Source organism: Lissotriton helveticus, chromosome 4_1 (assembly GCF_964261635.1).
Source record: "Lissotriton helveticus chromosome 4_1, aLisHel1.1, whole genome shotgun sequence".
Classification (NCBI taxonomy): Eukaryota; Metazoa; Chordata; class Amphibia; order Caudata; family Salamandridae; genus Lissotriton; species Lissotriton helveticus.
Window position 1 is genome coordinate 673903114 of NC_136063.1, and position 27190 is coordinate 673930303.

Sequence of the window (27190 nt, forward strand, 5' to 3'; positions counted from 1 at the left end):
GCACCATTCTTTCAGGCTCTAACACTTCTTTTTCACCCTGCTTTTGGCTCTGTGCTCTAGTCTTGACACACACAGTCTCAGGGATGCCTAGCATAGCTGCATGGGTTTTCAATTCTACCTCAGCCCATGCTGAGGTCACCAAGCAGACTGGCAGCTGAGAGCTTTTTTTCTATTTTCTTCAAAAAACCTTTATTGAAAGATTCCGCATTATAGGCATACAAATTTACATCAAGTCAAATCATCATGCATCAGCTGCAAAGCACAACAACAGAGGAGGGAGAGCTAACAGAGAAATAATCCAGTACAATACTAAAATCACATCAGTAAGCCAAATAGAGCAGGGATACTGTAATGGTGGCACCTTAGTGTAGAGAGCAGGACCGACTCCAGAACATTAAGAGAGGAAAGGGGGATAGCTACTGACCAGCACCGGCGGCCGCCGCGGGCAGAGTGCCGGCGGGGAGCGCGGGGGAGGCAGTCTGGCTAGAACAAGATCGGGTATGAAGGTATGTCACCAGGGCGCCCCATATGTCAGGAGGATGGGATTTGGCAGGCATAAGATCCCAGAATTCCGATAGTAGGGACTGACATCTAGAGGCGTCCTCGAGCCACTGGGCAAATTAAGGTGCTGGTCTGCACCTCATCACATAGCCACCCTACGCCGCGCAAGAACAAGCAGCATTGCGGTCAGTCGGCGAGAGGCTTCGGGCAGAATTTAACCAAGCCCAGCCGGCATAACGGCGGATCAGGCCAAACCAGCGAGGAGGTGATCTCAGAGATAGCCGTGCAAACCTCCCGCTAGAAATCAGACACTCTAGAGCATATCCAGGCCAAATGGGTGAAATCAGCATCAGGGGCCGAGCAGCGCAGGCATCTATCGTCAGGGATGAGTCCCAGTTTATGTAGCTGAGCGGGGTGCGATAAACCATGTGTAAGTATTTGAATTGTATAAGACGAAGGCGGTAATTGGGAGATAGTTTTTTTGTCTGTTTGCAGCAATAGAGCCAGTCAGCTTGGGAAGTGTCCTCACCAAGGTCTTTACCCCACACCTCCCGAGCGTGGTCAGTGGAAATGGAGGCAGTCGACAGGGTGATTGCATATAGTTTGGTCACCAGCTTCTTAGGGGAGGGGGAGGAGTAGATGAAGTCGAGAGTAGGCATCGACGGAGGAGGCTGAGGAAACGAGGGATGTGGCTCCCTGCAAATCGCCCGCAACTGATAAAAGACCAGAGCATCCAAAGGGCCTGAGGAGGCGGGAAGAGTATAGAAAGAATTGCCATGGTATAAATCCGCCAGCGTCACAAGTTCAAGACAGGAGGCATGCCTGGACATACCAGAAGGTTGGAGAGGAGGGAATGCAGGGTGGCGAACAATCGGCATGATGTTAGCAGTCAGCAGAGGGGAATTAGAGAGGCGACGCAGACCCTGCCAGGCCCAGCAGAGTGTCTCAATCGTGTCTACCTCAGCACGTGGACGGACAGCCGGGGCGAACAGCTCAGTGTTCATGGGCTAAGGGGCCGCGAGGTCGGTCTCGACCGCAACCTGTGGCTGAAAAGGAGAAGGGAAAGCTGGCCTGTGCACATAAAGCATAAAGTTTAAAATTGGGGGCACCGATGCCACCAACTGACATGGGGAGTGTGAGGATGTTGTAGGCAATCCTAGGTTGCTTGCCGACCCAGACGAGAGATATGATCAGGGAGCGGAGTCTACGAAAAAAAATGCAAAGTTAAGGGCAAGTCGATATTCAAAAAGAGATAAAGGAACTTCGGGAGGACGACCATCTTGGCGATGGCGATACGACCGGCCAGAGACAAGGGGAGTCGATTCCAGTGAGGTATTTTAGACTCGAGCCAATCCACAGCGCGCCCGAAGTTGGCAAGCCATAGTTCTTCCAGGTTTCTACTCAGCCAAACACCCAGATTGCGAGTGGGGCCGGAGGCCCACACGAAAGGGAAGTCAGGGGTGAAAGGCTTAGTGGAATCCGTAAGCGGGAACAGGACTGACTTGCACCACTTTACCTGTATGCCAGACAGACCGCCGAATCGCATTATCTCGCGCACTAGATGGCTGAGGTTGTCTTGAGGGTGGCGGACGTTTAGTGTAATATTATCCGCGTACATAGAAACCAAAAGGGCGCAGGTCGAGAAGCCAATGCCCCTCTGGGTGTGGTGTTGCCAAAGCCGGTGGCGAGTGGCTCCATTGCGATAGTGAAGAGCATGGGGGAAAGCGGGCACCCCTGTCGGATACCCCGTCCAACAGAGATGGGGGTCAGAAATCTGGCTGTTGACACGGAGATGGGCTGGTATAGAGGAGTGAGATCTTACAAATAAAGTTGTCACTGAAGCCGAGACGAGGTAGAAGAGAGAATAAAAATGGCCACTCAAGGGTGTAGATGGCCTTAGTGGCCTTAGTGGCATCGAGCAGGGCAGCGACAGGCTGGAAGGCTGGGATTAATATGATGGAGCACAGAGAAATAGTTTGAAGGTTATGAGAAGTGGCACGGCCTGGGATGAAGCCGGACTGATCCGGAAGAGCGATGGTGGGCATAAGGAGGAGAAGGCAGGAGGCCAGCAGCTTCACAAAGATCTTGATGTCTATGTTAATCAAGGACAGGGGACGATATGAATCTCGGCAGTCTGCCGGCTTGTCTGGCTTAAGTAAAAGAGTTATCATTGCCTCACGAAGCGATTACGGAAAGAGGCCATTATCAAAGGAGTCATTGTACATAGCGGCCAAATGTGGCTCAAGCAGAGATGCAAAGGTCTTGTAGAATGAGGCGAGGAGACCATCCAAACCAGGAGCCTTATCACTGGGTAACCTATTTATGGCAGCGAGTATTTCTTCCCTAGAGAAGGGCTCATCGAAGAATTTGAGATGGTAATCCTCGAGCCAGACCAATACGATAGTGTCAGAATATTGAATAAAATCCTCCTGCGCGGGAGTGGAGCCCGCGGTATATAGATGCAAGTAATAGTCCGTAATTCTGGTCTTAATTTCTTCCGGGGAGGTGGTTTTGGTAAAGCCGCCATTGCTGAGGGCCGTAATATATGAGGCAGCGCGAGGGGGACGGAGGATGTTGGCCAAGGTCTTACCAGGCCGGTCACCTTCACCGAAACGGCGAGCCCGGGCCTCCTGCCAAGGAAAGAGAGTTCCCGGTTGGGGCCTCCTCCGCGAATTCAGTATGTTTTACGCGCAGGAGAGCGAGATTTTCGAGACTTGAGTGGGTTGCTTGAGCAACGTCCAGGGCCTTAAACTCAGCCTCGAGCCTGCTTATAGTGGAGCGGATGGAACAGAGGTCACCAGATTGTTTGGAGATGCACTCGCCTCTGATCACAGTCTTGAAACCTTCCCACAATGTGGATGCTGAATCTACAGAGCCGACGTTCAAGTTGAAATAGTTAGAAATCGCGGTATGGATCTCATCGCAAAAAACAGTGTCACGGAAAGCATTCGGAGGGAGCATCCATGTGAAGGCACCCTGAGTGGAGTGGGGAAGGCGGAGACTAAGTTGGACTGGAGCATGGCCAGTGTACAAGCCATGTTATTGGCAGAGGTGAGCCAAGTAAGGACAAGGGGGGAGGTAATCCAAAGATCGATACGCAACCAACAGCCGCGGGTGACGTCAACGCAAGTGTCCTCCCTAACCTCAGGCCACATGTGACGCCATGCATCAAACAACAAATAATTGGTGAGGATTGACAGAAGGAGAGCGGGGGTGGGATAAATAGGGGCCAGAGCGGTCCAAGTTAGCTGAGAGTGTAACTTTAAAATCTCCCCCCCAGAGAAGTGCCGCGGGTCCCAAGGACGATATAAAATGCCATACGTGAGTGAAGAAGTCAGGGTTATCCGAATTAGGGCCGTACACGGCCGCAATTGTCATGGGTTGGGTCAGCAGGGAGCCATGTAGGATAACGTAACGCCCATCAGGGTCAGTAATAACCCGCGTTGTGCACCAAGGGAGACCCTTCCAAATCAGAATGGATACCCCACGGGAATAAGAGGAATAAAAAGACGAGTGGGATGCCCCCTAGTGGCGTGATTGCAGTCCGGAGGAGGACGTTTGCAGCAGGTGGGTTTCCTGTAAAAGGCATATGTCATCTTTGTGTCGAATTAAATGGGAGTGTATGAGCCTAGCCTTGCGATGGTCATTAAGACCGCGTATATTCCAGGTCCAGCATATGGTGTCAGTCATAAAAAGCTAGACCAGGGTGGCAGGGATTGCTGGACAGCAAGTCCAGTTCATGGTCAAAATCTGATGTGTAAATCGGGGCAGAAGTACCTGAATGTGTAATGGACCGAGCAATCACAGAAAAGATCAATGAAGCCATACAGTGCCCGCACCTGTGGAGAAAATTGCGTATGAGGAGCGGCATCAAAATGGGGATAAGGATAAAACAGATGGGGTCGATCCAAAAGGTGCCATCCTATAAAAGTATGAGGTGCATTGTTCAAACAAAGGACAGTAATCAAGCATAATAGTGCAGTGTTGTGTGTTGAGGAGATATATAAAATGAGAACAAGAAAGCTTAAACTACCAACGGACCCACCCTCCCTCCACCCACCAAACAAGATGCAATCCAGTAGCCCACAGCAAAAAAAAACAGTGCCCTAGCGGAACCCCAGAACCTCCTGCCCCACCCCCACAATCAAGAAGCATTACCAAAAGTCCCTCCACCCCCGCGCCCACTCCAACCCCCCAATCAGGCTGAGATACCACCCATCCCCATCCCGGGAGCCCGCAACTTGGAAAAGGGGAAACCTTGTAAGATAAGGGAATTATCCTGTGAGGGCATGGCAAGGCTCGGCAAACTCCCCTGCAGTAAAGCAAGGTGGCCAAGCTACCGAAACTTCAGACAACGTTAAGAAATATTAAGCTGTTAAAGCACAATTAGTTAATCATTGTCACTGAGGTTGTCCGGTGCCGCAGTTTGAGAGGTAGAAGGTGAGGTGCGGTGAGTTTTGTCGAGTTTCTTGGCATAAACGAGAGCATCTCTGGGATCCGAAAAAACATGCCTCTTAGCACCCTGTCGGACCCTCAACTTTGCAGGGTACGCCAATGAGTATGTGACCTCGTGCTTTTGAATGATTTTTTTGGCTGGGAGGAATTCACGTTGGGCCGCTTGTACTGCTATGGTGTATTCTGGGTAAAAGGAAAGCGAATTGCCTTGGTGACATATTTTGACCCTGTCTCTGGCCGCGCGCTGAATGGCATCGCGGTCTCTGAAATCTAAAATCTTTGCAATGATGGGGCCAGCAGGTAATCCGGTGCCAGGGCGTGGGCCGAGGGAATGATGTGCCCGTTCGACGATGAAGACAGGGGAGAAAATGTCACCAAAGAGTGCCCTGATGAGCTGCTCAACGAAGTCCTCCATACGGGAAATATTGGTGGATTCAGGCACTCCCGTGATGCGGAGGTTGCTCCTCCGAAAAAGGGCCTCCAAATCCTCGTTTTTACTCTGAATAATGTCCAGGATTTTGTCAATTTATACAAACTTATGGCTGTCCTGAGTTGTGGCGCCCTCAGCTTCTGATACCCGGGACTCAACATGCAGGAGGCGTGAGTCGTGAGAGTCCACCCGGGCTTTGACCAAGTCCCGGCGGTCGGACAGTTGGTTCAGTTGAGCCGCAATTCCGGTAACCGTGGATTTGACGTCTAGCATGATTGCCTTCAGATCATCGTCACGAGCAGGAGGACCCCGCACCGTCTTGGCGTGTAGATCTGCGCTGGTCGAAGGTGATTTTGGGTTGCTTTGGGTAAGTCCTCCCCATAGCAGGTTCATACAGTAGGAAATCACACCTGGGAATAGGAGCGGAGAAGGGTGCCAGATGGGGTCGACGAATTTAGCACAGTATAGGAAGGCCGACGCCCAGCAATCCCAGATGGTGGAGATGACATGGTCCCTTTCTCTAGAGGGTGGCAGCCGTCAGTCCAGGCTACTCAAGGACGAGGTGTAGTGGTGGAGGGATGCAGCAGACACCATGCAAGCTAAATCGGCAGCCTGACAGGATAACTCCAGGAGGGCCGAGTGGGTATCCAGGGGACCCACTGACCAGCAATAAGGTATGGCAACTGTCTACTAGAGGGCCAAGGGCGCAGAGATGGTGGCAGCTAATTCAAGTAGTGAAGGAGCCTGGGGAGCTACAAAGGGCATACCGCAATCCGCGCCGTAGTAGCCACCTGCCCACGGATATAGGTCTTAGTGTGACAGTAACGTAAAGCGGATAGCACCAAAGAGATGAGACAGCACACCGAAGGCGCAGGCAGGCCCCAGGGTTCCGAGGTGGTGGACCTCCTCCAGCAGGGCCGCACACCAGCGGATGTCGAGTTTGAAGGAGAGGAGCAGGCTCAAGGTGATGTGTGGCAGTTGAAGGAACCTGGGGCAGGGCCCGAGGCCGAGCAGGCGGTGCACCAGACCTCCAGGCAGCAGGCGTGAGGGGAATACGTTGAGGGCCTCTGAAGGAGGCGGAGTGAGGTGCTGCAGGCCCTGACTCAGCCTCTGAGCCTCGCGGCCAATATCAGTACACAGCTCCGAGTCCGGCCCAGACAGCAGCGAGGAGCGATGTGCCAGGTGCAGGGGGGACCCACAGCAGGAAGGCCCCGGGATGGTAGTAAAGGCGTTCGTGAGTATGCGCCCAGGGCGGCAGTGGCGTGACGTGCCGCTGAAGGAGGCCGAAGGGGTGGGCGTGGGCAGGACTCCGCAGCACAGCAGGGATGCCGCCCGGCGTACGTGCACAGCAGGGGCAGATGCAGTCGGGAGGCGAGGGGGGCACATCGCTCACGTCGCAGGGCCCGGGAGCCCGTAGCCCGTAGCAAGGTGGAGAAGGGCGCTAGAGCGGCACGGGGCTCGGGCCGAGTGGTACAGCGTGCATGCCCCCTACCCCGCCGCAGGTAGCCACGGCGACAGAAACACTCACCGGAAGGCAATCCAGGATAAGAGAAGGGCCGGGTCTCGCCTGCCAGGGAGGGCCAAGCCCGGCGCCGCCAGCAGACGTCCGTCCACAGCCCCCACAGGACGGGAGCAGCACCGGACTACACCTCAGACACCAGCGGAACAGGGGATGCCGGTTGAAGGTTATTTAGGTGCCGTCATCTGCACGATTCTGAAGGATTATTCGCTTAGCTGGCAGAGCCCACTTAGAGTGCAGCCATCTTGCAGCCGGCCAAGCCACGCCCCCTAGGCAGCTGGGAGCTTTGGAGAGACCACTACCTGTTTCAGACCAGTAACCCCCCACCCCCGCAGTCTGTCACCATAGCCATGGCATGTTAGTAGTAACACTTTCAGCGTTGGTGACTGGGTAACATTTCCCAATCAGGTATTGCTCTGGGTAAACCAGTGTATATCTTACTATCTCACCACAGTGACTCTGGCACCTGTATCCCTCAGGGCCACTATTCTAATCCCATTGATCCAGGGGTATTGCAGATATTTCTTTGTTGGGTCACCACACAGCTAAAGTGGAAAACTCAACTTCACCCTCAGTCACTAGAACTACTTCAGTGTGAACCCTGATTTGCTCTGGGCACACTGTTGATACCATCTGGAGACTGACTACACCAGCAATAGCTGTGGGAGGACTAGGGGGCTTCTTTCTAGGACAAATAGCATCTCCAGTTAAGTGTCCCAACTTCTTGCAGTTGAAACACCAGGCCTTTAGGTGACCAAAGTTCTCCCTTTGTATCAATTACTGGACTGGGAAGAGTTTTTAGACCCACCCCCTGAGCAGGTTTTTGGGGCCCTTTTGAAGACTCAGGCTTTTTATCTTTGGGGTTCTCATCCCCTTTTCCCTGGGGAGGTTTTGTAACCCCTTTCTTTTTGCCAATCCCAGTGGCGGTTTTTGTTACCCTAGTTTTGACCCAGTGGTCTGCGTTCTTTCCCAACTCTTGGGGAGAAATTAGACCCAGGTTTACCAAATGCTGATGTAACTTTTCATTATTTCAATTTCTTAAAATATGTTCCTTCATAAACACATTTTAAAGTCCATTGAAATCATGCACATTGTTTCCAGTTAACCATCCATCTGAGAAGTCCACTAAGTCAATCCAAAACTGATTGGGGTTTTGTGAGCCCCCTGAATCTAATTCTATATTCCTCAGTTGTGAGTCCAAAGCCCTCAATCAGAGGCCTTCATGAGGTCATGAGACCCAGCATCTGCCCCTGTAAGGGCCAGGAGTCTGTCCCTGCAGGTACTAGTGAACATTTCTCAAAGGAGTGCCCCCCCCCAGTGTGACTTCATCAACTTTCTCATTTCACAGGCCATCTCAAAAGCTGTGAACTCTTTTGTGATATCATCACCCTCTTCATATTTAGGGAGAATCTCTTTGGGATTTTAGGATCATAAGATAGCTCATTATCCTTATTAGTCAAGTTGCTGCCAGCATTGATGGGAGCTAAGCCCATCTCTGCTCTCTCTTTCTCTAGAGCCAGGAGTCTGGTCTTCAGATCCAATCTTTTTGTCAACCTTACTAAACTGTTGGTCTCCTCATTGAGGCTGTCCTCGGTGTCCTCAGAAGTGCCTCACCCACCTGTGTGGGACCTAGGGAGGAGTTGTATTCTTGGATTGAGGGGCACTGGGGCCCTTCTTTCCCTATCAAGTGGGGGTGGTAGTTAACTTCATCCCCCCCTCTTCTTCTTCATCTGAGAGATCTTCACCTTTCTCAGAAGGATGAGCCTCAGCATACCCTGCCAATAGCTTCTGGAGTTTTTGTTTGTAGGGATGGGATCCCATGGTAATATTTTTAAGTTTGCATAGAGACCTTAACTCCCTAAATTCCAAGTAGTGATGAGGTTGAGCTTCTCAACCTGGTTCTCTATGGCATTGTTGTTATCTTCACTAACAGCTGGGTTCTTGTTAAGATACATTGGAAAAGAAAAACTTCTAACGCCCTCTTACCTGTAACTAAAGTGAGCTTTTATTTTTCTACAATTCTAAAGTGACTAAACCAAGACCCTAACAAGTGTTTTAGTAATTTGGAAACATTTGTCAAATTCAAAAATCATAATTCTTAAGACAATTTAAGAGTTCTGTTGTGTTATCAGGCGTTGACCAAGTCAGTCCAACAAATGCAAAGTTGTATATCCCACTCCTGATACACCAATGAAGGAAGCTGGCTCTGTATATACTATACCAAAATGAGGTATAGTGTGCGCAGAGTCCAGTGGAACCCCAAAGGTAGGCAGACATAAAAGTAGATAGCACCTTACTCTCTATGTGTGGTAGTGTGGGTGAGCAGTAAGGCATTATCAGAGTGTAATGTTAAGCATTTGTGGTACACACTCAGGCAGCAAATGATGTCACACACTCATAGACTGAACTCATACCATTTTGTTTGTATCAAAAATATTATTTAGTTCTTTTATTTCTAGAACCAAGCCAAGCCTGGTGCAGGAAGTGAAATAAATGCTTTGCAAAATCTCATGCAGTGTTTTACAGTTGAGTGCAGGTTCTAATGCAGTTGGTTGAATTACAGGTAAGTCAATATGTCGACATTTCTTTTCAGTTACTTTACAGATTACTTTGTATGATACTTTTAGATTACTTTTTAAGTTACTTTTTCCACTCAGTGTGATATTCTTAGATATCACACTGGGACATTTCCTAGAGAAAAGGTAAGTAAATCAGGTTTTGTGCATTTGCAGTTTTTAAGTGTTTCATACTAACCAGCTCCACACTTAAAACAATTTTCAAGGGAAAAACATTCAATGTATTCCTATGCAGAAAAATGAGGTTAATGGTTTGCAGGTAAGTACTTGTTTGTGGGAGTAGGTATTCTGGGGTTAGAACCAGCTTCCCCCCGGGTCAAGAATGCACTCCTGAAAGACCCTCGGCGGCACTAGGGTGGCCGGGTGCAGAGTGCTGAGGCCCAATGTTATCCAATAGGGGGCCTCCGGTTGGTGGCTGCCCTCGAGCAGGCCACAAGGCTGTGGGAGCAAGCGCATAGTGTTAGGCTCAGTTCAAAGGGGATCTGAGTTTGCACCCAAAGTACACCTGCAGCGGCACTAGGGTGGCTGGGTGCAGGGTGCTGTTTTGGCGTCACGTGCCCCGTTGTTTTCAATGGGGATTCTCCTGTTGCAACAAAAACTGCAGGCTCAGGACGAAGATCTTCTGGAGGTGACCACCGGTTGGAGAGGTAATTTGGGATGCCTGGGGATGCTGGGCCGCTGTCGGTCGGGCTGTGGGACGCCGGGTGCAGAGTTGTCGTTAGGGGTCCGGTTTTCTTAACTGCTCTGGTCGCGGTCAGGGGAATCCTCCAAAATGGGGCTGCAGGCTTTGCTTGTAGATTCGAGGCAAGTCAGGGATCACCAGATCTCAGGTCAGGATAGCCAGAGAGACCTCCTTGTGGTGTTGGGCCACTCGAATTCAGGCCGTAGGCATCGGGTGTAGAGTGGTGCAGACTTGTGGTTTTGGCTGGGGCCTGAGTCTGTGGGTGAGCTAATCCGGTGCTCCTGGGAGACAAAGTCTTTGGCTTGGAAGTCAGGGCAGGCATTCTGGGTTCTTGAGGTTGCTGGCTGCAGGACACACCAGGATTTCACTGGAGCAGGTTTGAGGTGGGGACAGGCCGGTAGGGCTGGGGCCAAGTCAGTGGGCATCCTCCTCCTCTTCTTCTTGCCAATTTTTGTCTGAGGAGGCAAGGTTCGGCGTTGCCCCTAATTACACCCAAGTAAAGGTTGGGACCAATGGGTCCCTTCCTTGGGGTGGATACACCCCCTATTATGCCACCTTCCAGTGGGAGGGGGCATATGCCTCTCTCCCTGGTTGGCTGGGTCCCCCGATCTGCAAGATTGCGGGAACTGAGAGTTGTGCTTCACTTCGCCTCCCCCACCTGAGGGGTGGGGGTGGCAAAGGTGGCACACCTTCCTTCCTCACTCTGTTTTCCCGCTGATTCTCCCACCCAAAGTGGAGGTCAGAAACGGTGGGAGCAAGGTGCTGGTAGCAGTAAAGGGCTGGGATAGCTCACAAAGTCGGCATGCCTTTGAAGGTTCCCCTTTTTGGACCTTGCCCATCCTGGAGAGGAGGCTTGGCATCTCATCCCAGGATGGGCATTGTTTCAGACCCCACAGAGCAGCAGGCTCTCAACCCAGGGGTCCAGAAACATGTCTGGCGGCTGGCGAGCAGCCACTCAGCCAGGACACTACAATTAGGTCGTTTTTCATGGGGCATCTCTAAGATGCCCTCTGAGTGCATTTTTCATTAGTGTGGGTTTAATGTGCTGAGAAGTTTGATATCAAACGTCCCAGTTTTCGGCAAGGCCATTATGGTGCTGTGGAGTTTGCAATGACAAGCTCCCAGCACCATATATCTTAATGGGATTACTGCACTTACAATGACTAATTAGTGGCTTAGAAACTGTAGGGGTACAAGGCTCATCCTCCTGAACCTCACCACTGGTATGGTGCACCCAGCTAGAGGGGTGGCTGACCTATGCAGGGCAGTGTGTTGTAGGCATGGCACACAGGAATGTCTGCCATGTCGACTCTTCACTTTGTTCTGCACCAAAATACGCAATGGCAGTGTGTGGGTGTAAAGGTACAGGGCCTCTAAGGGTGGACCAATAAGTGCTGCAACCCCTATTGGTCTTCCCTGGTCACTGTGCCCTTGGTACTTGTGGTACCATTTACAAGGGACTGGCATGTGGCCAATGAGTGCCAATTGAGTTTCTTCTCAATGCAGTTTTAGGGAAACAACATCGGCCCTGGGTACCTGTTTGGCAGGAACCTAGGGCACACTCAGTCAAAGTACATATGCAGTTTGGCGAAAAGTGGGGGCAACCATGCAAAAAGAGGGCACTTTCTTACAGCTTTACCAACCCTGATTGAGACACAGTAGTGAAACACTCACAACTAGATACCTTAAGTCGACAGATACAAGAAAGAAGATTGGATGGCAACTAAGAAGTATTACAAAACATCTTCAAAAAATGTAGCTGTCCGTGAATCAGTTTACAGAGGCAATCATTAAAAAAATTACCAAACTTTGCCTCAAGATATTACCAACCATTGTCCATTGGAAAAGCCCCATTTGATCGGTTGGTCAAGGACATTTTTCTATACTTTTCCTTCCAACTGTGATTATCAAGCTTCAAAATTTCACATCAAGAATGATTCTTGTGGCCCCGGAATGGCCATGGGAGTGGAGGTTCAAAGATAATTTTCACCTATCCGAAATACTACACATGAAGCTGCCATACTGATAAGACCCCTTCTCTACAAGCTTTGGGGTCGGATCTTACATCACAACCTACGATCGTTGGTCTTGGCGGTTTGACTACTGAATTCCTGAAGTATGAACATTTAGATCCCCAGTAAATCTATATGGACATTTTGAAGGAGGCGAAATGGCCTTTCTCTAGAGCATCTTATGCATTTAAGTGGAAGAGATTCTGCATCTGGTGTATACAGAATAACTATAATCTGGTGAGATGACTAGAGGAGGTGGTTAGTCCATATCTTTCGCATCTGGAATGATCTTCCCCGTACTTTACAACTATAAAAGTACACCTTGCAGCTATTAATTATTATAGGTAATCTCCTTCTCAAACCTCTTCCTTTAAAATACCAGAAGTACTGATATTTTGGAGTGTGTCAAGAAGGTTTCCCTCCTATCGGGCCCCCTTCGACACCAAAGGAATAAAACATTGTTCTTTCAAACGTTATGGGTCTTCTGTTTGAATATATAGACGTGCTGACTGTAGAATTTATAGTGGGAAACACCTTTTCTTACTGCTATTACCTCTTTGCCCAGAGCCATTGAAATCCAGGCCTTCTGTTCACATGAGCCTTGAACAGTTTTTCATAAGACCGTTTGCTTGACAAACTTCTTCCTGAGCCCTTCACCCAAGTGGAAAGGGCTCTTCACTCTCTAGATGTCAAAAGGGTGCTGGAACTCCATTTAGACAAACCAAAAGAGATCAGACAGACTAACCTTCTATTTGTAAACTTTGGCTCACTAAGAATTGTTATTTCCATTTCAAAACAGCCCATTTCTAGATGGATAGTTTCTTGCAGTATGTTCTGCTCCCTGTTAGTAAATGAACCTCTCCCAATTAATCCTAAAACACATTTACCAAGGGCCAAAGCATCTACAATGAAACAATTAAGAAATTATAGAAGCGATAGATATTTTTGGCATGGCAATCAATACATAACTTTATCAGGCACTGCTGTTTGGATTCACCTTGCACCTGGGCTCCTGCCTGCTAGCTGCCAGCTCCTGCTAGCTAGCTGCCATCTCCTGTTGCCAGTGCCAGTTTCTCTCTGCTTCACTTGCTCTTGGCAGCGCATTGCTGCCTAGTTTAACCGCCACTGCCCTGTTACACGCTCTCATGTTCCTACCACTGCTGAAACCCCATCCACTCCAGGACCCACTTATTGTACTTTCACAGCTGGTGCACGCTGCTGGTGTGCCTAAGGCACACCACTGCAAGCATGTCTGCACCCGGACCGCGGCTAGCGCATGGAACCCTGGCCCCCACATCATCTGACACAAGCCCACCATCACAGCTGCTGCAGACATCAGAGCCAACAAACTCCGTCTTTACTCCACTGCCATCCTCCACAACCACAAAACCACAGACCAGCCTTCACACTGCTGCAGCACATATTTCTGTGCCCAGGGTAGGACCTTTCACCTGCGCCCACTGCAATTTCAACTGACACACCTCTTGTACCGACACAACTGCCACCAAACAACAGGCACTCTACTCCACCGACTCCCTACACCATCTATCCACCTTGCTCCTTAACGTCCAGTCATTTCGGAAGCACTCCACAGAAATCTGGGCCCTCCTGATCAGCAACGCTCCTGACCGAAGCCAGGCTAAACTCGGCATCCAACCTGGATATTGCCGATGGCATCCTGCTCACCTACAAAATCATACACCAAGACCATGCCCACAAACCATGTGGAGGACTCTCGATCATCCATAAGATCACTATCAACTGCAGCACCTCCATGGACTCAGACACCAATCTCATGGAACACTTGCACTTCAAAATACGAACAGACCACAACACTAGCTTAAAGGGATGGGTGTTAGTGTCAAAACCTATTTTCAAATACAATAAACTTGTACGTGTTTCATCACAACGTGTTACAATTGTGACTTTTCAGGGCTGTAAGTAGAGTGAAATGGCAATAAGTTCGGTAAGATCATTAAAAGGCAGAGTATGACCGATCCTGGTGTAGGTCGGGGAAAGTGTGAGTAATCATTTCCACACGTTTTAGGGTATACCCGCACCCGGATACAACAGAAAGAACCACGAGATGTGCTGCGATCCTACCCAGCTCCAGCACCGCAAGGGACGGACCCGTCCTTTACTCTTGTTTGGTTTACCCTAAAACGTGAAGTCACAATTGTAACACGTTGTGACGAAACACGTGTCGGCTGGTAGAATGTATTCTCTACTGATCTGGATTGACTATAAATCCATATGCTGAAACTTTGCAAGATCTCAACCCTCATTCTTTGTACAAGTTCATTGTATTAGAAAATAGGTTTTGACACTAAAACCCATTACTTACAAACGTATGCACAGGACTTTTGTTCATTTATACGTGTGGACTCGCATCCACACTAGTGTAGGGGTTGTTTAACTTGGGTTTGTTCTCCCCTGACCTGTTTGCACCGCATACCCATCAATCACAGGTATACCTCAAACACGCACAAGCTAGCGCGCCATCACATCCTGTGTATAATCTAAACCCATCACCGATACAATACTACCGTAAAGGGAACCCTTGTATACCATTCACCGATCCCACCGAGCGGAGTTCCTCAATCACATCGCTCCCCTCATCATCAGATCAAGCAACTACATCCTACTCTGGGACTTCAGCTTCCACCTGGAAGACAACACAGACCCCAAATTAACGACTATCCTCTAAATCCTCAGCAAGCTTGGACTCACCCAGCTTGTCCATGGACCTATCCACACAGCTGGCCATGCCCATTGCCCTATCTTCTCTTCTAGCAACATCATCACCACCAACCACAGAACACCGCTCACATGAAAAGCCTACTACATTGTTCACTTCAGTATGCCCTCACACCGAATCACCCCACCAAAAACAAGCATGACGATGCTGTGGTAGAGTATCCGAGAAGAATGGACCAAGACACTGCTGAAGCATCCCATAGCACACAGGCAACATTGAGGGTGACACAAAAATCTTCAATGACTGGCTCACCACCTGCGCCAACCACATGCTCCCACAACCTTCCATATGGTCATCAAGTTTGTGGCCTGGTATGCCAGGGTCTCCACCCTCTCTGAGCCTCAAAGTGGAAAACCTTGGAGTTTGGTTTGGCTCCACACTTTCATTCTCTGACCATATTTCCACCCTCAAAAGTACCTGCTATGGGTTTCTAAAAATGCTGAATACAATTCTTGGGCTTATCCTGGAAGCTGCCAAAAAGACAGTGGTCCAGGCTTTGGTGACTTCCAGATTAGACTATTGTAAATTTCCATATCTGGGGCCCCGAAGAGGAGCATATATATGCTCCAACGGGTGCAAAAAGCAGCAGTTCAGATACTGTTAAATATCACCAGATTTTCTCCAACTGGTAGTGCCCTGGAGACTCTCCACTGGCTTGCCGTTGAGGAGAGGATCTACTTTGAAGACTTCTGCTATGTCCACAGAATATTGCAGGGCGAGGGCTCAAAATATCTCTGCCCCATGATACACTCCTACCTCCCTACACGCTGTCTGAGGTCGGCTGGAACTGGCTTGGTCTGCATTCCAAAACTCAACAGAAAACGCTTTGAGCGAATCTCTACCTAAGTAAAATTCGAGGGAATTCTTTACCTCTGCACCTAATACTGGAGACTTCAGAATCTATTTTTAGGAAACAGCTTAAAACTTGGCTATAAGTATGTCTTCAGCCTCGATTGGAATTCAGCACATGGACACTCCGTAATGGAGTAACCAACACGCTTTATAAGCTGCTATAACATTAACCACTCACCCTTGGACATTCAAGACCCATTTAACAGTAAATTGCGTCCAATGATCACTGCATTTGTCCCCAAGGCCCCTGAACATCTTTAGTCAATGACTGATGCGCAGCAGAGTATGACCAAGTAGCCACAGACAGACCCAGGAACAGAGAAAAAGGTCTGCGCTTGGTACAGTTGGGGCTTCATTGTTTCCATATTTAAGTATTTTAAAGATTTTTGTTCTGCTTTGCAAAGCTGCTTCCACCTCACTAGGTATCTGAAGTCTATGGTAGTGGGGCAGCACTATCCTTTCGGACTTCAGGTCCTGTATGCATCCCGTGCTAGACCTGTCAGCTCATACAGCTGTCTGCTATGCTGTCTGATTTGTGTCCAAGCGTTGCGTCTGAGTAGCAAATGCAGTACAAATAGCACCAACCGATGATTTGTGATTCTGTGCTTAATATTAACATGTTTTCCACTAAATACTCTTCTTTGTTTGTTTTCTTTAACACAGGAAAATCTTTTTTAAGAAATCGTCTGTTCAGGGGTCTTGACTCTTGGCCTTCATCCTTTTGTGTAAGTATATGATTTGCTAATTATTGTGACAACTACTGAGATTTTACTATACATTAGTCATAGTAAAGCAAGCATAGACACAACTTATAAGTTACTTGTTTGTATTTAGTCATTAAAGCCACAGTTTTGCTGTTTCAAAGTGTTTCAAAGAACAGATGTTGCTTTTACTCAGTAATTCTCAGGTCATCAATTATGGATGATGAAACACTGAGTTGCACTAGCCAGGATACAAATTTCTGATCTGTAGATTACACCAGATATCAGGAGCAAGCACTTAAAATGCTAACCCATTTTGGCGGCTTAGTACAGCCAATATATTCATTAGCCATGTTGTACTTTAATACATTCAATGAAAAGAATCCCTCACTGGATTAAAAAGGTTTATGTTTAACAATTTTAACCTTGCACATTTTTAATAGGATCACAATTTGCAGAAGATTGGCCTGACTGAACATTTAGAGGCCTGGCTAGGAACAAGATTTTCTTGCACACTGTTGATACACAACTATGGCTACATATTCATTTTTAACATGAAATAATAGACAAACTTCGGAAAGATGCACAAAGAAATGACAAGCATGCCGCACTCATGCCCTCCTTCTCAAAGACCCATTCTGAGATAACGGACTGACATTCAAACAGCATGAGATGGGCCCTTCTCCTTCAAAAGCCTCACCCCCATGTAAGAGGGGTCAGTGATCTAATTTCTCTGGAATTCAAGTGCATTTGAGAGATCAGACCAAAAACCTCATTCTGCAGTGAGCAGTAGGGACCACGTCATAAACATTTTAGAATGGTGTAGTGCATCTGGAAAAATTGATATGATTAAAAATCTCTACAAGGCAGCACAGAGATTTTGTAAATGTGTGCTCAAATACAGGACCTATCTCCTAAAAAGAAATCTTCAATAGGGGTAAAAATATAAATTCAGTTTCAGGTACTGCAAACAGAACCCTCCAGGGTACGTGTTTACGGTTCCTAAGTCCATTATATTTCTCTGAGCTATTCCTCTATTTCTGCTAACACAGGCAGTAAGCAAGTTCAGAATCTTGAGTTGCTAGATTTGCTAAGAACCACAGGGTGTGACAGAGTTGGTTGGTAGTCCTTCATCTGATTTCAAGGACATTTTGTATACAAGTGACCTTCCAATGTTGTGTTCCTCAGGAAAAAAAAAACTACAACAATCCTAGTACAGTAAACTTGGCAATATGGTTCCTGAAATCTTATACAAAATAACAAATTGCTTGGTAATCATTAGAATATTGAGAATGAAGCCTACTCGAGGGAGTTCTCCCAAGAGGGGAAATATTTTTTTTCTGGCATGCTATATTAGCAATTGCTACATAACATATTTTTGAGATTTTATGTATAGTAGAACAAAAACTGTCATTCTGGTGCACCCTTCAGCCATCTCTGTTTACAAGGTTACAAATGCATGTTCTTTTAATAATTTGAGCGTCCCTTTGAAAGGATTTTCTGTTGTGATCATACCAGTGTGTGAAATGAACACTTTTGTAAATTCACTGCCTCATTAGGGCCAATGCACAAACAGGACATTCAATATTTTCCCTGGAAAACCTTGTCTGTAGTAGCTGTTGTTTACTATCATGAATTAGCGACACTCATGCTGTACTGGCAATCTTTTTAAAGTGTTCTACATGCACTAACCAGTTTTCAGATCACATTCAATAAATGTTTGTATCATAAGTAAGCATCTCTACAGCTGTTTTTCTAGTGTCCCTGGTATGTGATAGGATGATTAACATTTTTTAGGCACTAGGTACCGCTCTTCTAAATATTGAATTCAGAGACTCGCAGTCAGCAGGCCACAGAAAGAGGATCTAAAACCAAGCTAATTGCATGAAGAGAAAGACATAGTCTTTTCCTGGCAAAACAAAACTAATAAAGTAAAGGAGGTCCTATAGAAGTATTTTCCAAGTCATCATACCCATGAATATAAAATATTGTTTTCCCCTTTGTTAAACTGTGTATTGCTAATCAGCAAATGTCCTGAATTGCTGAACTTTAAGGGCCACTAAGAGATACTTGGGTTGATTTTCTTTTTTCTTTAATGGTGTGCAGGAGCAAGTAATTTCTGTAGATATTTTAAATGCTGAAAGAAGCATGAGCTATTACATTGAGAAGACAACAACATGAGAAGTTCTGACCAGATTTTTGCAGCCTTTGGCATACATTTCAAAGTATGACATCTTTCAAAGCAGGATATTAGGAGATGGACAGTTCCATGCATATTTATTTTACTAGGGTGTACATGCCACTCACTACAAATGTAGAAGCTCATTCAACAAGAGCAAGTAAATTGCAACAGCCATGCATTGAAACATTTTGTTGCAAGAAATATGGAAGGCAGAGTCTTTATCGGATGCCTCCTAAACTTTCACACACCACCAATCACAAACGTTTCATCGCCCTTACTACATCACAACCAATCACAACTCTGTTTTACCTCCTCACAAAAACATTATCATACACAAGCAACAGTTCCACAAATAGAATCTGACTCATTCTCTTCCTAAAAAAACAAAAACAAAACACTACTAGGAGCTCCACAAATCCAGCGCCATGACTCCAATAGCACTTTCTATTTCCTCACCTTGCCATATTCACAAAAAGCAAATTGTAACCAGTATTGACCACATTTATCCACACAGAGCTCAATAGATAAGAAAAACCATAACCCAGACACATACCATTCCTTCTATAAAAGAAAAATGTTACTTCTACATTGTTTGCTTATGATTGCCTGTTGAAACCTAGGGTCTACATGAAATTATATCCCCTGGATATCAAGCCATTACACATTACAGATAAGGAAAAGAATGAGACAGACGAGCTAATGTATTTAAGAACACAATAACAATCACCAAGTTGGAAGAGGTGTCTATACAAGGCTTGAAGCCAACCTAGTTGCCAACCCAGCCCATTTTCATCTGCCACTTCCTCTTGCTCTACAGACACTTCACATAACACTAGAGCTTTTACTGATGTGTTCTTGGGCAGTTTTAGATTCACCAACAAAACTATCTAATATAACTATACTTGATCTAAACCTGGTTTGAGAAACCAAATATACCTCAACCAAGTGCTTTCATATCAGATCTAAATACACATTACCTACTAAAGATGATCTCTTGACACACCCACATAGCTGGCCATATACTGAATGTCATTTTCTCCAGTCCTCAAGTGACTCCTATTCAACAAAACTCACCTGTTATATGAACCAAATAACACATTATCACTTTCTTATTTAAGATCCCCCCCAAAAACCGAAATCCCACCGCGTGGCTATAAACAACAACCATTGAAACAAACTAAACATGCAGAGAGTAAAATCACCTCCTACAATAAATAACCACCAGGAAACAATAACTAAGTGGGAATAGATGCCCTCAGCCTTTGACACATTAATCTCAATGGGTGCCCTCAGCCTTTGACACATTTATCCCATAACAACTTCTAACCATGGCAAAGAAGAAAGCCCCTACAGTGAATGATGACCTGGACAAATTAAAGGACACATCTCAACACCAATGTCTCAAGAACTCTCAAGAAAAAAAGTGCCTTAACAGGCACAATAAAATATGCAAATGATACATAAAAGAAGGGAACAAATCCACTTATGTAGTATCAACAATGTCAAATGCCCAAACGAACCATAACATTCCATCAACATTTCTAAATCCAGAGAATTGTCAAACCTCAACTCACTTTTACAAGACATCTGCAATAAAATAGCAACACATTATCTTTCAAAGTAGACACACAGGAGTCTTAGCTAACAATCACAGCTGATACCCAATCTCCATCTATATCAGCCTTCCAAGAAATTAAAGCCTCAGAATTTGAAGACCTATCTGACCTCTGCCACCCGCACATCAGAATCTGTCCCAGGTAGAAATACTATAATTAACTCCTTAAAGCAGGAACGTTTGTATAGATAGTAAAGAAGTTATACATATACTCACTAGGTAAGAACAAGTTTGGCCCCCAAGACCCCCAACTGCTACAGACCAATCCCCAATATAGCTTTCCTTAACAAAATTATGGAAACTGCATCCTTTCGCCAGATCTCAGAATTCATAGAAGAAAATAAACTACCCCAGTCTGGAAAAGAGGAATCTACCCAAGTAGAGGGTGCAATCTGTCATAATCCCAAATTGTGATGTCCTAAAAAAGCATAGTGAACAATAATGGTGCAGCTACAATACTACTTCTGGACATTTCAGTAGTTTTTGACACAGTGCACTGTGAAACATTACTTCTTCGACTGGTTGGTATAGATGGAGTCACTCTAAACTGGAGAGCCTCTTACCTAACAAAAGATCATATGTTCTCTCCCCTGTTCTTCTCAAAGGTCTTACCAACCTTTTAAACATTTCCTTAAATCAAGAGGCAGTTGCTATTAAATGGGCTAGGGTCAAACCAATCATTATAAAACAATTGCCAGGTCCTAAAGAGCCCAATAACTATCGGCCAATTTCCTTACTTCCTTATTTTGGAAAAGTACTTGAGTCCCTGGTCAATAAACAACCCATCTAGAAAGCCATCAACTGCTAGATCCTTCTCAGTCAGCTTTTAGAGCTTGTTACAGCACCGAAATGTCCCTGGTGGAGGTAGTTGATAACATAAGACTTTTCCCTGGTAGAGGTAATTGATAACATAAGACTTGCCCAAGACAACTGGCACTCAGCAATGCTGGTCTTACTAGATCTATTAGCTGCCTTCGACACCATCTCCCACATAACTCTAGAACAAAGGTTGTGAGAGATGTGAGTCGGAGGCAAAGCCCTTAACTGGCTGAGAAACAACTTAAAAGATCGAACATCTGTTGTGCAAATAAGTACACAAGTTTCCCCTCATTTTGACGGTAGATAAGGGAGTCCCACAGGGATCAGTACTTAGTCCCATGCTTTTTAACCTTTAAGTTGCACCTTTGGTAAAGGTAATTGGATCATATGGGTTTGATGTAGTTTCGTATGCAGATGATACGTAGTTGTTAATCATCCTTGGACCAAATTCAACAGACACTAGAATCAGATTCAAAAGCTGTTTGATTCTTATGTATGTAATACACATGTCCAACTACACTGAAGTTATTTTGTTAAGTTTTCCACAAAGCTTCCAACGGCTGACCACAGGTTCAGCACCTCAATCACTGTTGTAATCAGTTGTATAGTCCTGTGAATCTACTTCTGGCCCTTGCCATTGTTTAGTGCCACTGGAATCCAGAGAAGATGAATTGCTTTAAATGGAAGGAGCACCAGAACCCCCTGTCGTATAGGTAATTGTAGGCCTCCCTCTTCTTTTAGTATATGCTATGTGGTTGGTTGGATACACAACACCTTGAGGAAGATTGTTCTGTCTTGGTTCCCTACAATTCCAAACCCCATACTAGTCGAACATAAGCTTCCTCCACATGCCTGCACACACAGACCTCAGCCCAGTCACACCCAGTTCTAGATGGCGTCTTCTTTTGGTTTCTTTTCACATATAATTTAGTCGTTTATACATTTTGTATATATTTAATTTCTTTTGATTGGTTGTTAAGTCTTTAATAAAAATGTTATATCTTTATATCAGAACATTGCCACAGGTCATACAGTAAATATGCTCCACAGCAATACTTACAAATTGAACGCTCCTGACTCTCACATACAAAAGAGGCACCTGGTGGCTGGAAACTGCACTTATTGTATAAGGCGAACATGCAGCATGATTGTGCCCATAGTAAACGGAGGCAGCAGACAGTGAACAAACAATATGTAATATAGTTGCTGACGTGGACTGAAAACTTCAAGTAATATTTTCATGTATAAAAATGTACTTGTTAGAATATTGAGCAAGCCACTGTATTTTCCGGAAGGTTGCTGAATAACTATGAAAATGTAAGTTTGGTCAGATATATGTAAAGTTTATATTTCAAAACAATAAATATATATTTTTTTAAAATGGAAGGAGCACCAGAAATGAAGCCGAAATAGCAATTTAAGTCCATTATCATTCTTGATGTGTTAATAGATTAAAATTGGCCAACGCGTTTCTTTCCTATCACTTTAAGAACTTCATCAGGGCTTTGTCCATCAAGTAGTGTATTCACAAAGTTATAGATAGTAGTTGTAGTGTTGCCAGGATATTCACCCAAACATCAGGGTTTCAGGTCAAGTCAACTCCCAATTTCCCAATCAGTTAACGGATCGCTGGCTAGGCTAGGCTGGGAACCCTTTATACCTAGATCACAAATTGGGAATTGACTTGACGCTGACGTTTGGATGAATATTCTGGCAACACTACACCTACTATCTATAACTTTGTGAATACACTACTTGATGGACAAAGTCCTGATGAAGTTCCTAATGTGATAGGAATGAAACGATTTGGCTGATGGCTGATTTTAATCTATTTACAAATAAAGAATGATAATGGACTTCATTTGCGATTTTGACTTCATTTATGGTGCACCTTCCATTTAAAGCAATTATTTTTATTAACTTCTGTTTATATCATATATATAGTTTGATAATAACTGTATACATTCTCAAAAATACGCTGTAACAAAGTGATTGCCTTCGTACCTGAAAAATATGGCAATAAAATGTGTTATTAAACAAAAAAAGCTGTTTGATTCATATGAACACCTGGATGCAAACTAACCATCTTCATTCAGCTTAACGCTAGTGAGACCGAAGTAATATTATTTGGAAAGGCACATGAACTCTGGTCAAATGACTGCTGGCCTGCAAGCCTTGGCCTCTGTCCATCCCCAAAGCCCTTGGTACAAAACCTTGGTGTAAAAATAAATGACAAATTGTCCATGAAGGACCAGGTAAATCATGTCCTGTGCACCTGCTACGGCATAATGTGAATCCTATGTAAAATCTTCCCATGGATTTCTTTGGAATCAAGGAACTCACTTGTTCAGGGTTTAATAATAAGACGTCTAGACTATGGAATCGCGCTGATGGCCTTTTTCAATGATGAACTATATACCAGATTCCAGGTGTTGCAGAACACCGCTGCCAGACTCGTGTTGAATCTTCCATTGTGGTCCTCATCTGCGCCCAGTTTAAAAGCTGTACATTGGCTCCCCATCAGGAAACCTGTTTGTTTCAAGATCTGCCTGATACATAAGACTATGTATTGAAATGGTTCAAGGTATCTGGCCAAGAAACATAATTGGTATGTGCCTAAAAAGAATCTCAGTTCGGGAGCAAAACATTTACTTGCCTCTCTCAAGGTCTGTACCAGCAGAAATGGTGGCACATCCTTTTCTCACTTAGCTCCTCTTTTCTGGAATGAGCTGCCTTTGCAACTTCAAACTATTGCAGACCACAAACTTAAGAAAGAAGCTTAAAATCTGGCTGTTTTAAACTTTTTTTCCCTCTTATGCTGTGAATAATTTCCCTCCATCCCGCCATGGAACCCGCTACAGCGCCTTGAGACCCTTCTGGGTGATATGTGCACTTAACAAAACCTAATAATAACAATAATAGGGTGCGTGGGAGCAAAGAAGGGGTGTGCTGTCCAAAAGAAGACCATATCACACTGGGTTATCCTCTGTTTCAAAAGATGTTACACCTTAGCAAAGAAGCAACCTCTTAAAGGCATTAGGGCTTATTCTACTAGGGAGAAGGCAGCCAGCACGACCCTCCAGCGTGGTGTTCCCATTACTGATATCTGCCAAGCAGCCACGTGGGCATCTCTGCACACATTCGCCAGACACTATTGCCTGGTTTCTCAGGTTTCCAGGGAGTGCCTGTGTGGCCGCTCTGTCTTGCAGGATTTTCTGGTTTACAGCTTTTCTGCAGTCCCACCTCCAGGGAAGATTTTGCTTGGGTATCTGTCAAATTTAAGGAATCTGTGGCTATATGTCTCTATAAGATGGACAAGTTACTTACCGTCGGTAATGCCTTATCTGGTAGAGACATGATCTAGCCGCCGATTCCTTACAGACCCACAGACCCACCGATCCTCCCCGGAATTGTTTTTAGTTGCAAGGCTGTTCCCCTTCAGGGCCCTAGTTTTCTTTTTAGCACACCATGATCAGTTTCTTCATGGCTCTGCGCTTCTGGCGTAGAAATCCATTTAAAGTTCGAACTTCAGCATGCCTCAGTGACAGTTATATTGACAATACAGACATGACGACGGCAAACATGACTCTGCCGACGTCACTCAGTCGATCGGCGCCATCTACCGGCACGCAGGGGTACTGCTATCAAAATCTTCCAGATCCAGCCTGACACCTGGAAGTTCAAAGGTAAGGAAGCTGCGGCTAGATCATGTTCCTACCAGATAAGTTGTTCCCGAAGGTAAGTAACTTTGTACTGCAATACCTAACCTTTTCTCTTTTCACTCCCATGAACACAATGTCTCCATCTGTGTAACCATTTTTCTTTTCACTTGAATGTACTCATTCTAATAATTGCACCTAACTCCTATTAACTTAATCTACCACTATAAACTGAAGGAAATACTTAAATTTTTTCAGAGCACGAGACCAACCATTAATCAACAAATTTACACTAAAATTAAAAAACACTCTGTTAACCACTAACTTTCATTTATAGAGTAGCTTGCTTCCCGCAATAAAGCACATTGAACGCCTTGTCAGTATTAGTAAGGGCTGTATAAATTTAATTACAGTACAGTACAACAAGCTCACATGACCTCATGTGAATTTCAGAGATAAGAATGAATTTTAATGAAGAGATTGGTCTTCCCAAAATACTACATGATTTGAAACATTTTGTGCTAGAGAAAGGTTAATTACCATTAACTATGCTTCTCCACTGTTGGTACCTTTGACAGGTTCAAATGCAATCCACTCTTCTCAGTGGTTGAACTTTGTTAGTAACAAGTACACTTTGAACCATTTTAATGTGACATGGCCTATTTGTAAAACATTTTAAAGATCATTCAATCATACACTTCTGTGAAAAGGTGAACAATATGTAGATTGACTACCAAAAGAATATTTTGAAATTCTGTACAAAGTGCGTGCTTTCTTTGCTTTCTCATCCCTAAAAAGAAAAACAAAACACTAAGACTGATCTTGTACCTCAGAGTACTAAACTGCTACAATACCTCTAACCGCTTGAGGATGGCCACCTTGTCAGAAGTCATCCCTCTGTTACCTCAGGGAGACTATATGGCTATACTCTGCTTAAAGGATTCCCATTTCAAATTCCACAACATCAGGCAGGTTCCTTAAATTTGCGGTAGGTGTTGTAAGAAAACATGTGTTTTTGCAGGTATCCCTCCCTTTTGGCCCCAATTTCGACTACTAGATGCTAGTTTTAGGATCTTAAAGTGCACTGTAGCTTGCTAACCAGGCCACAGACACCCTCCCTAATATATACCTACTAGGGGGAAGTATTACGAAGCTTAAGGGATCTGTATCGTGAGGAAGTCCTTCAACCCTGTGGGGCGTTACAAGATGCTGAAACATGTTGGTACAAGCAGACAGGGTAATGGATTCTTAGGTTCTCACATATACCCATTTAGAATGAGTTTTCAACCCTACTAAGAGGGACCCATAATAAATATATTGGCGGGTGTCCCCTTAGTCAGTTTAACTTTATTTGTTCTCTGCACTTCGGATCCCTAATTTGAAATAATTTTGTTTCGCAATCCTTTTACATAAATAGTAGCACTCCACCTTGAGCATTGGATTGTGCCAGGGCGTGTCAGCGGCCCTAGGAAGAAGCATGCCACTATCTAGTGGGTGAAGGCAATCTTAAACATCCATTCTGTTTTCCCTAATTGACTCAAGGGTTGCCAATTAGTTTGGTTATTTGTGGCCAGGAAACAAATGTGCCCTATCTTTTGTTTTTTTCCACCCTTTTCAAGGTCTCCTCCCTTGTGGATGTGTAGTTTAATCTAATTTTGTGTCCTTCTCATTATGTGAGTTATAGCTAATTTCCCTCCTGTCCTGGTGCCAAATGGGCGTGACATTTTCCAAGGTCTAGGGGAAGCCGGGGTCACATTTGAAAGGTGGCTTTGATATGCTAAATCTCACCAGCCATCCTGCTGCAGGAGGTATGAACACCTTCCTCCAGAGCAGGCATTGTTTTTTACCTCTGAGAGCGTGAGCTCTCTCCTACTCGGGGTCACAAACTCGTTTGTTTTGGCAAGCTAAACAATAGTAGTCAGCCAGCATATTAGAGGACTAGTAGGTTGCAGGAGGCACCTCTCAGGTGTTCTCTGGGCGCATGTCATAATACATTTAGTACTAGCATCAATACAGATTTATTAAGACAAGGTGTTTGAGTCCAAACACCAGAACTTTCAGTGAAGTCGTCATGTAGCTGGGTAACTTGTGCTGACCAGTGCCCAGTACATGTCTTAAGATGGCTTCCTTGAGCACTTGCAATATCTAGTAATAGAACGATACACCATGGGGGCATATCTGCTCTTGCGGATATGTCCTCACATTTACTATAATGCATCCTGCCTTGGGACTCCAAGGCCTGCTGTAGGGCTGACTTGCATATAGTACATGCAGAGCACTTAGCATTGGCACAGGGTGAGTGTGCCATGTCATGTTTTCAGAATAGTTTGCAACATTTCACGCAGCCTGCAATGGCGGTCTACTTGTAATTTGTGTGTAGGTCCCTTAGGGAGGCATGCGGCGTGCTGTAGGCCTTAGGGACCCTCTTT

At 45.5% G+C, this 27190-nt stretch overlaps 1 protein-coding gene across 6 annotated transcripts in view; it reads left to right on the forward strand.

Moving 5' to 3' along the window:
* RB1CC1 (RB1 inducible coiled-coil 1) overlaps window positions 1-27190 on the forward strand; it is a 647143-nt gene that overhangs the window by 299174 nt on the left and 320779 nt on the right. For all 6 annotated transcript variants that reach the window (XM_078687307.1, XM_078687311.1, XM_078687309.1 and 3 more), the window contains one exon: window positions 16449-16510. In XM_078687307.1, the coding sequence (XP_078543433.1) occupies window positions 16449-16510 (62 nt within the window). The remainder of the gene's footprint in view (window positions 1-16448; window positions 16511-27190) is intronic.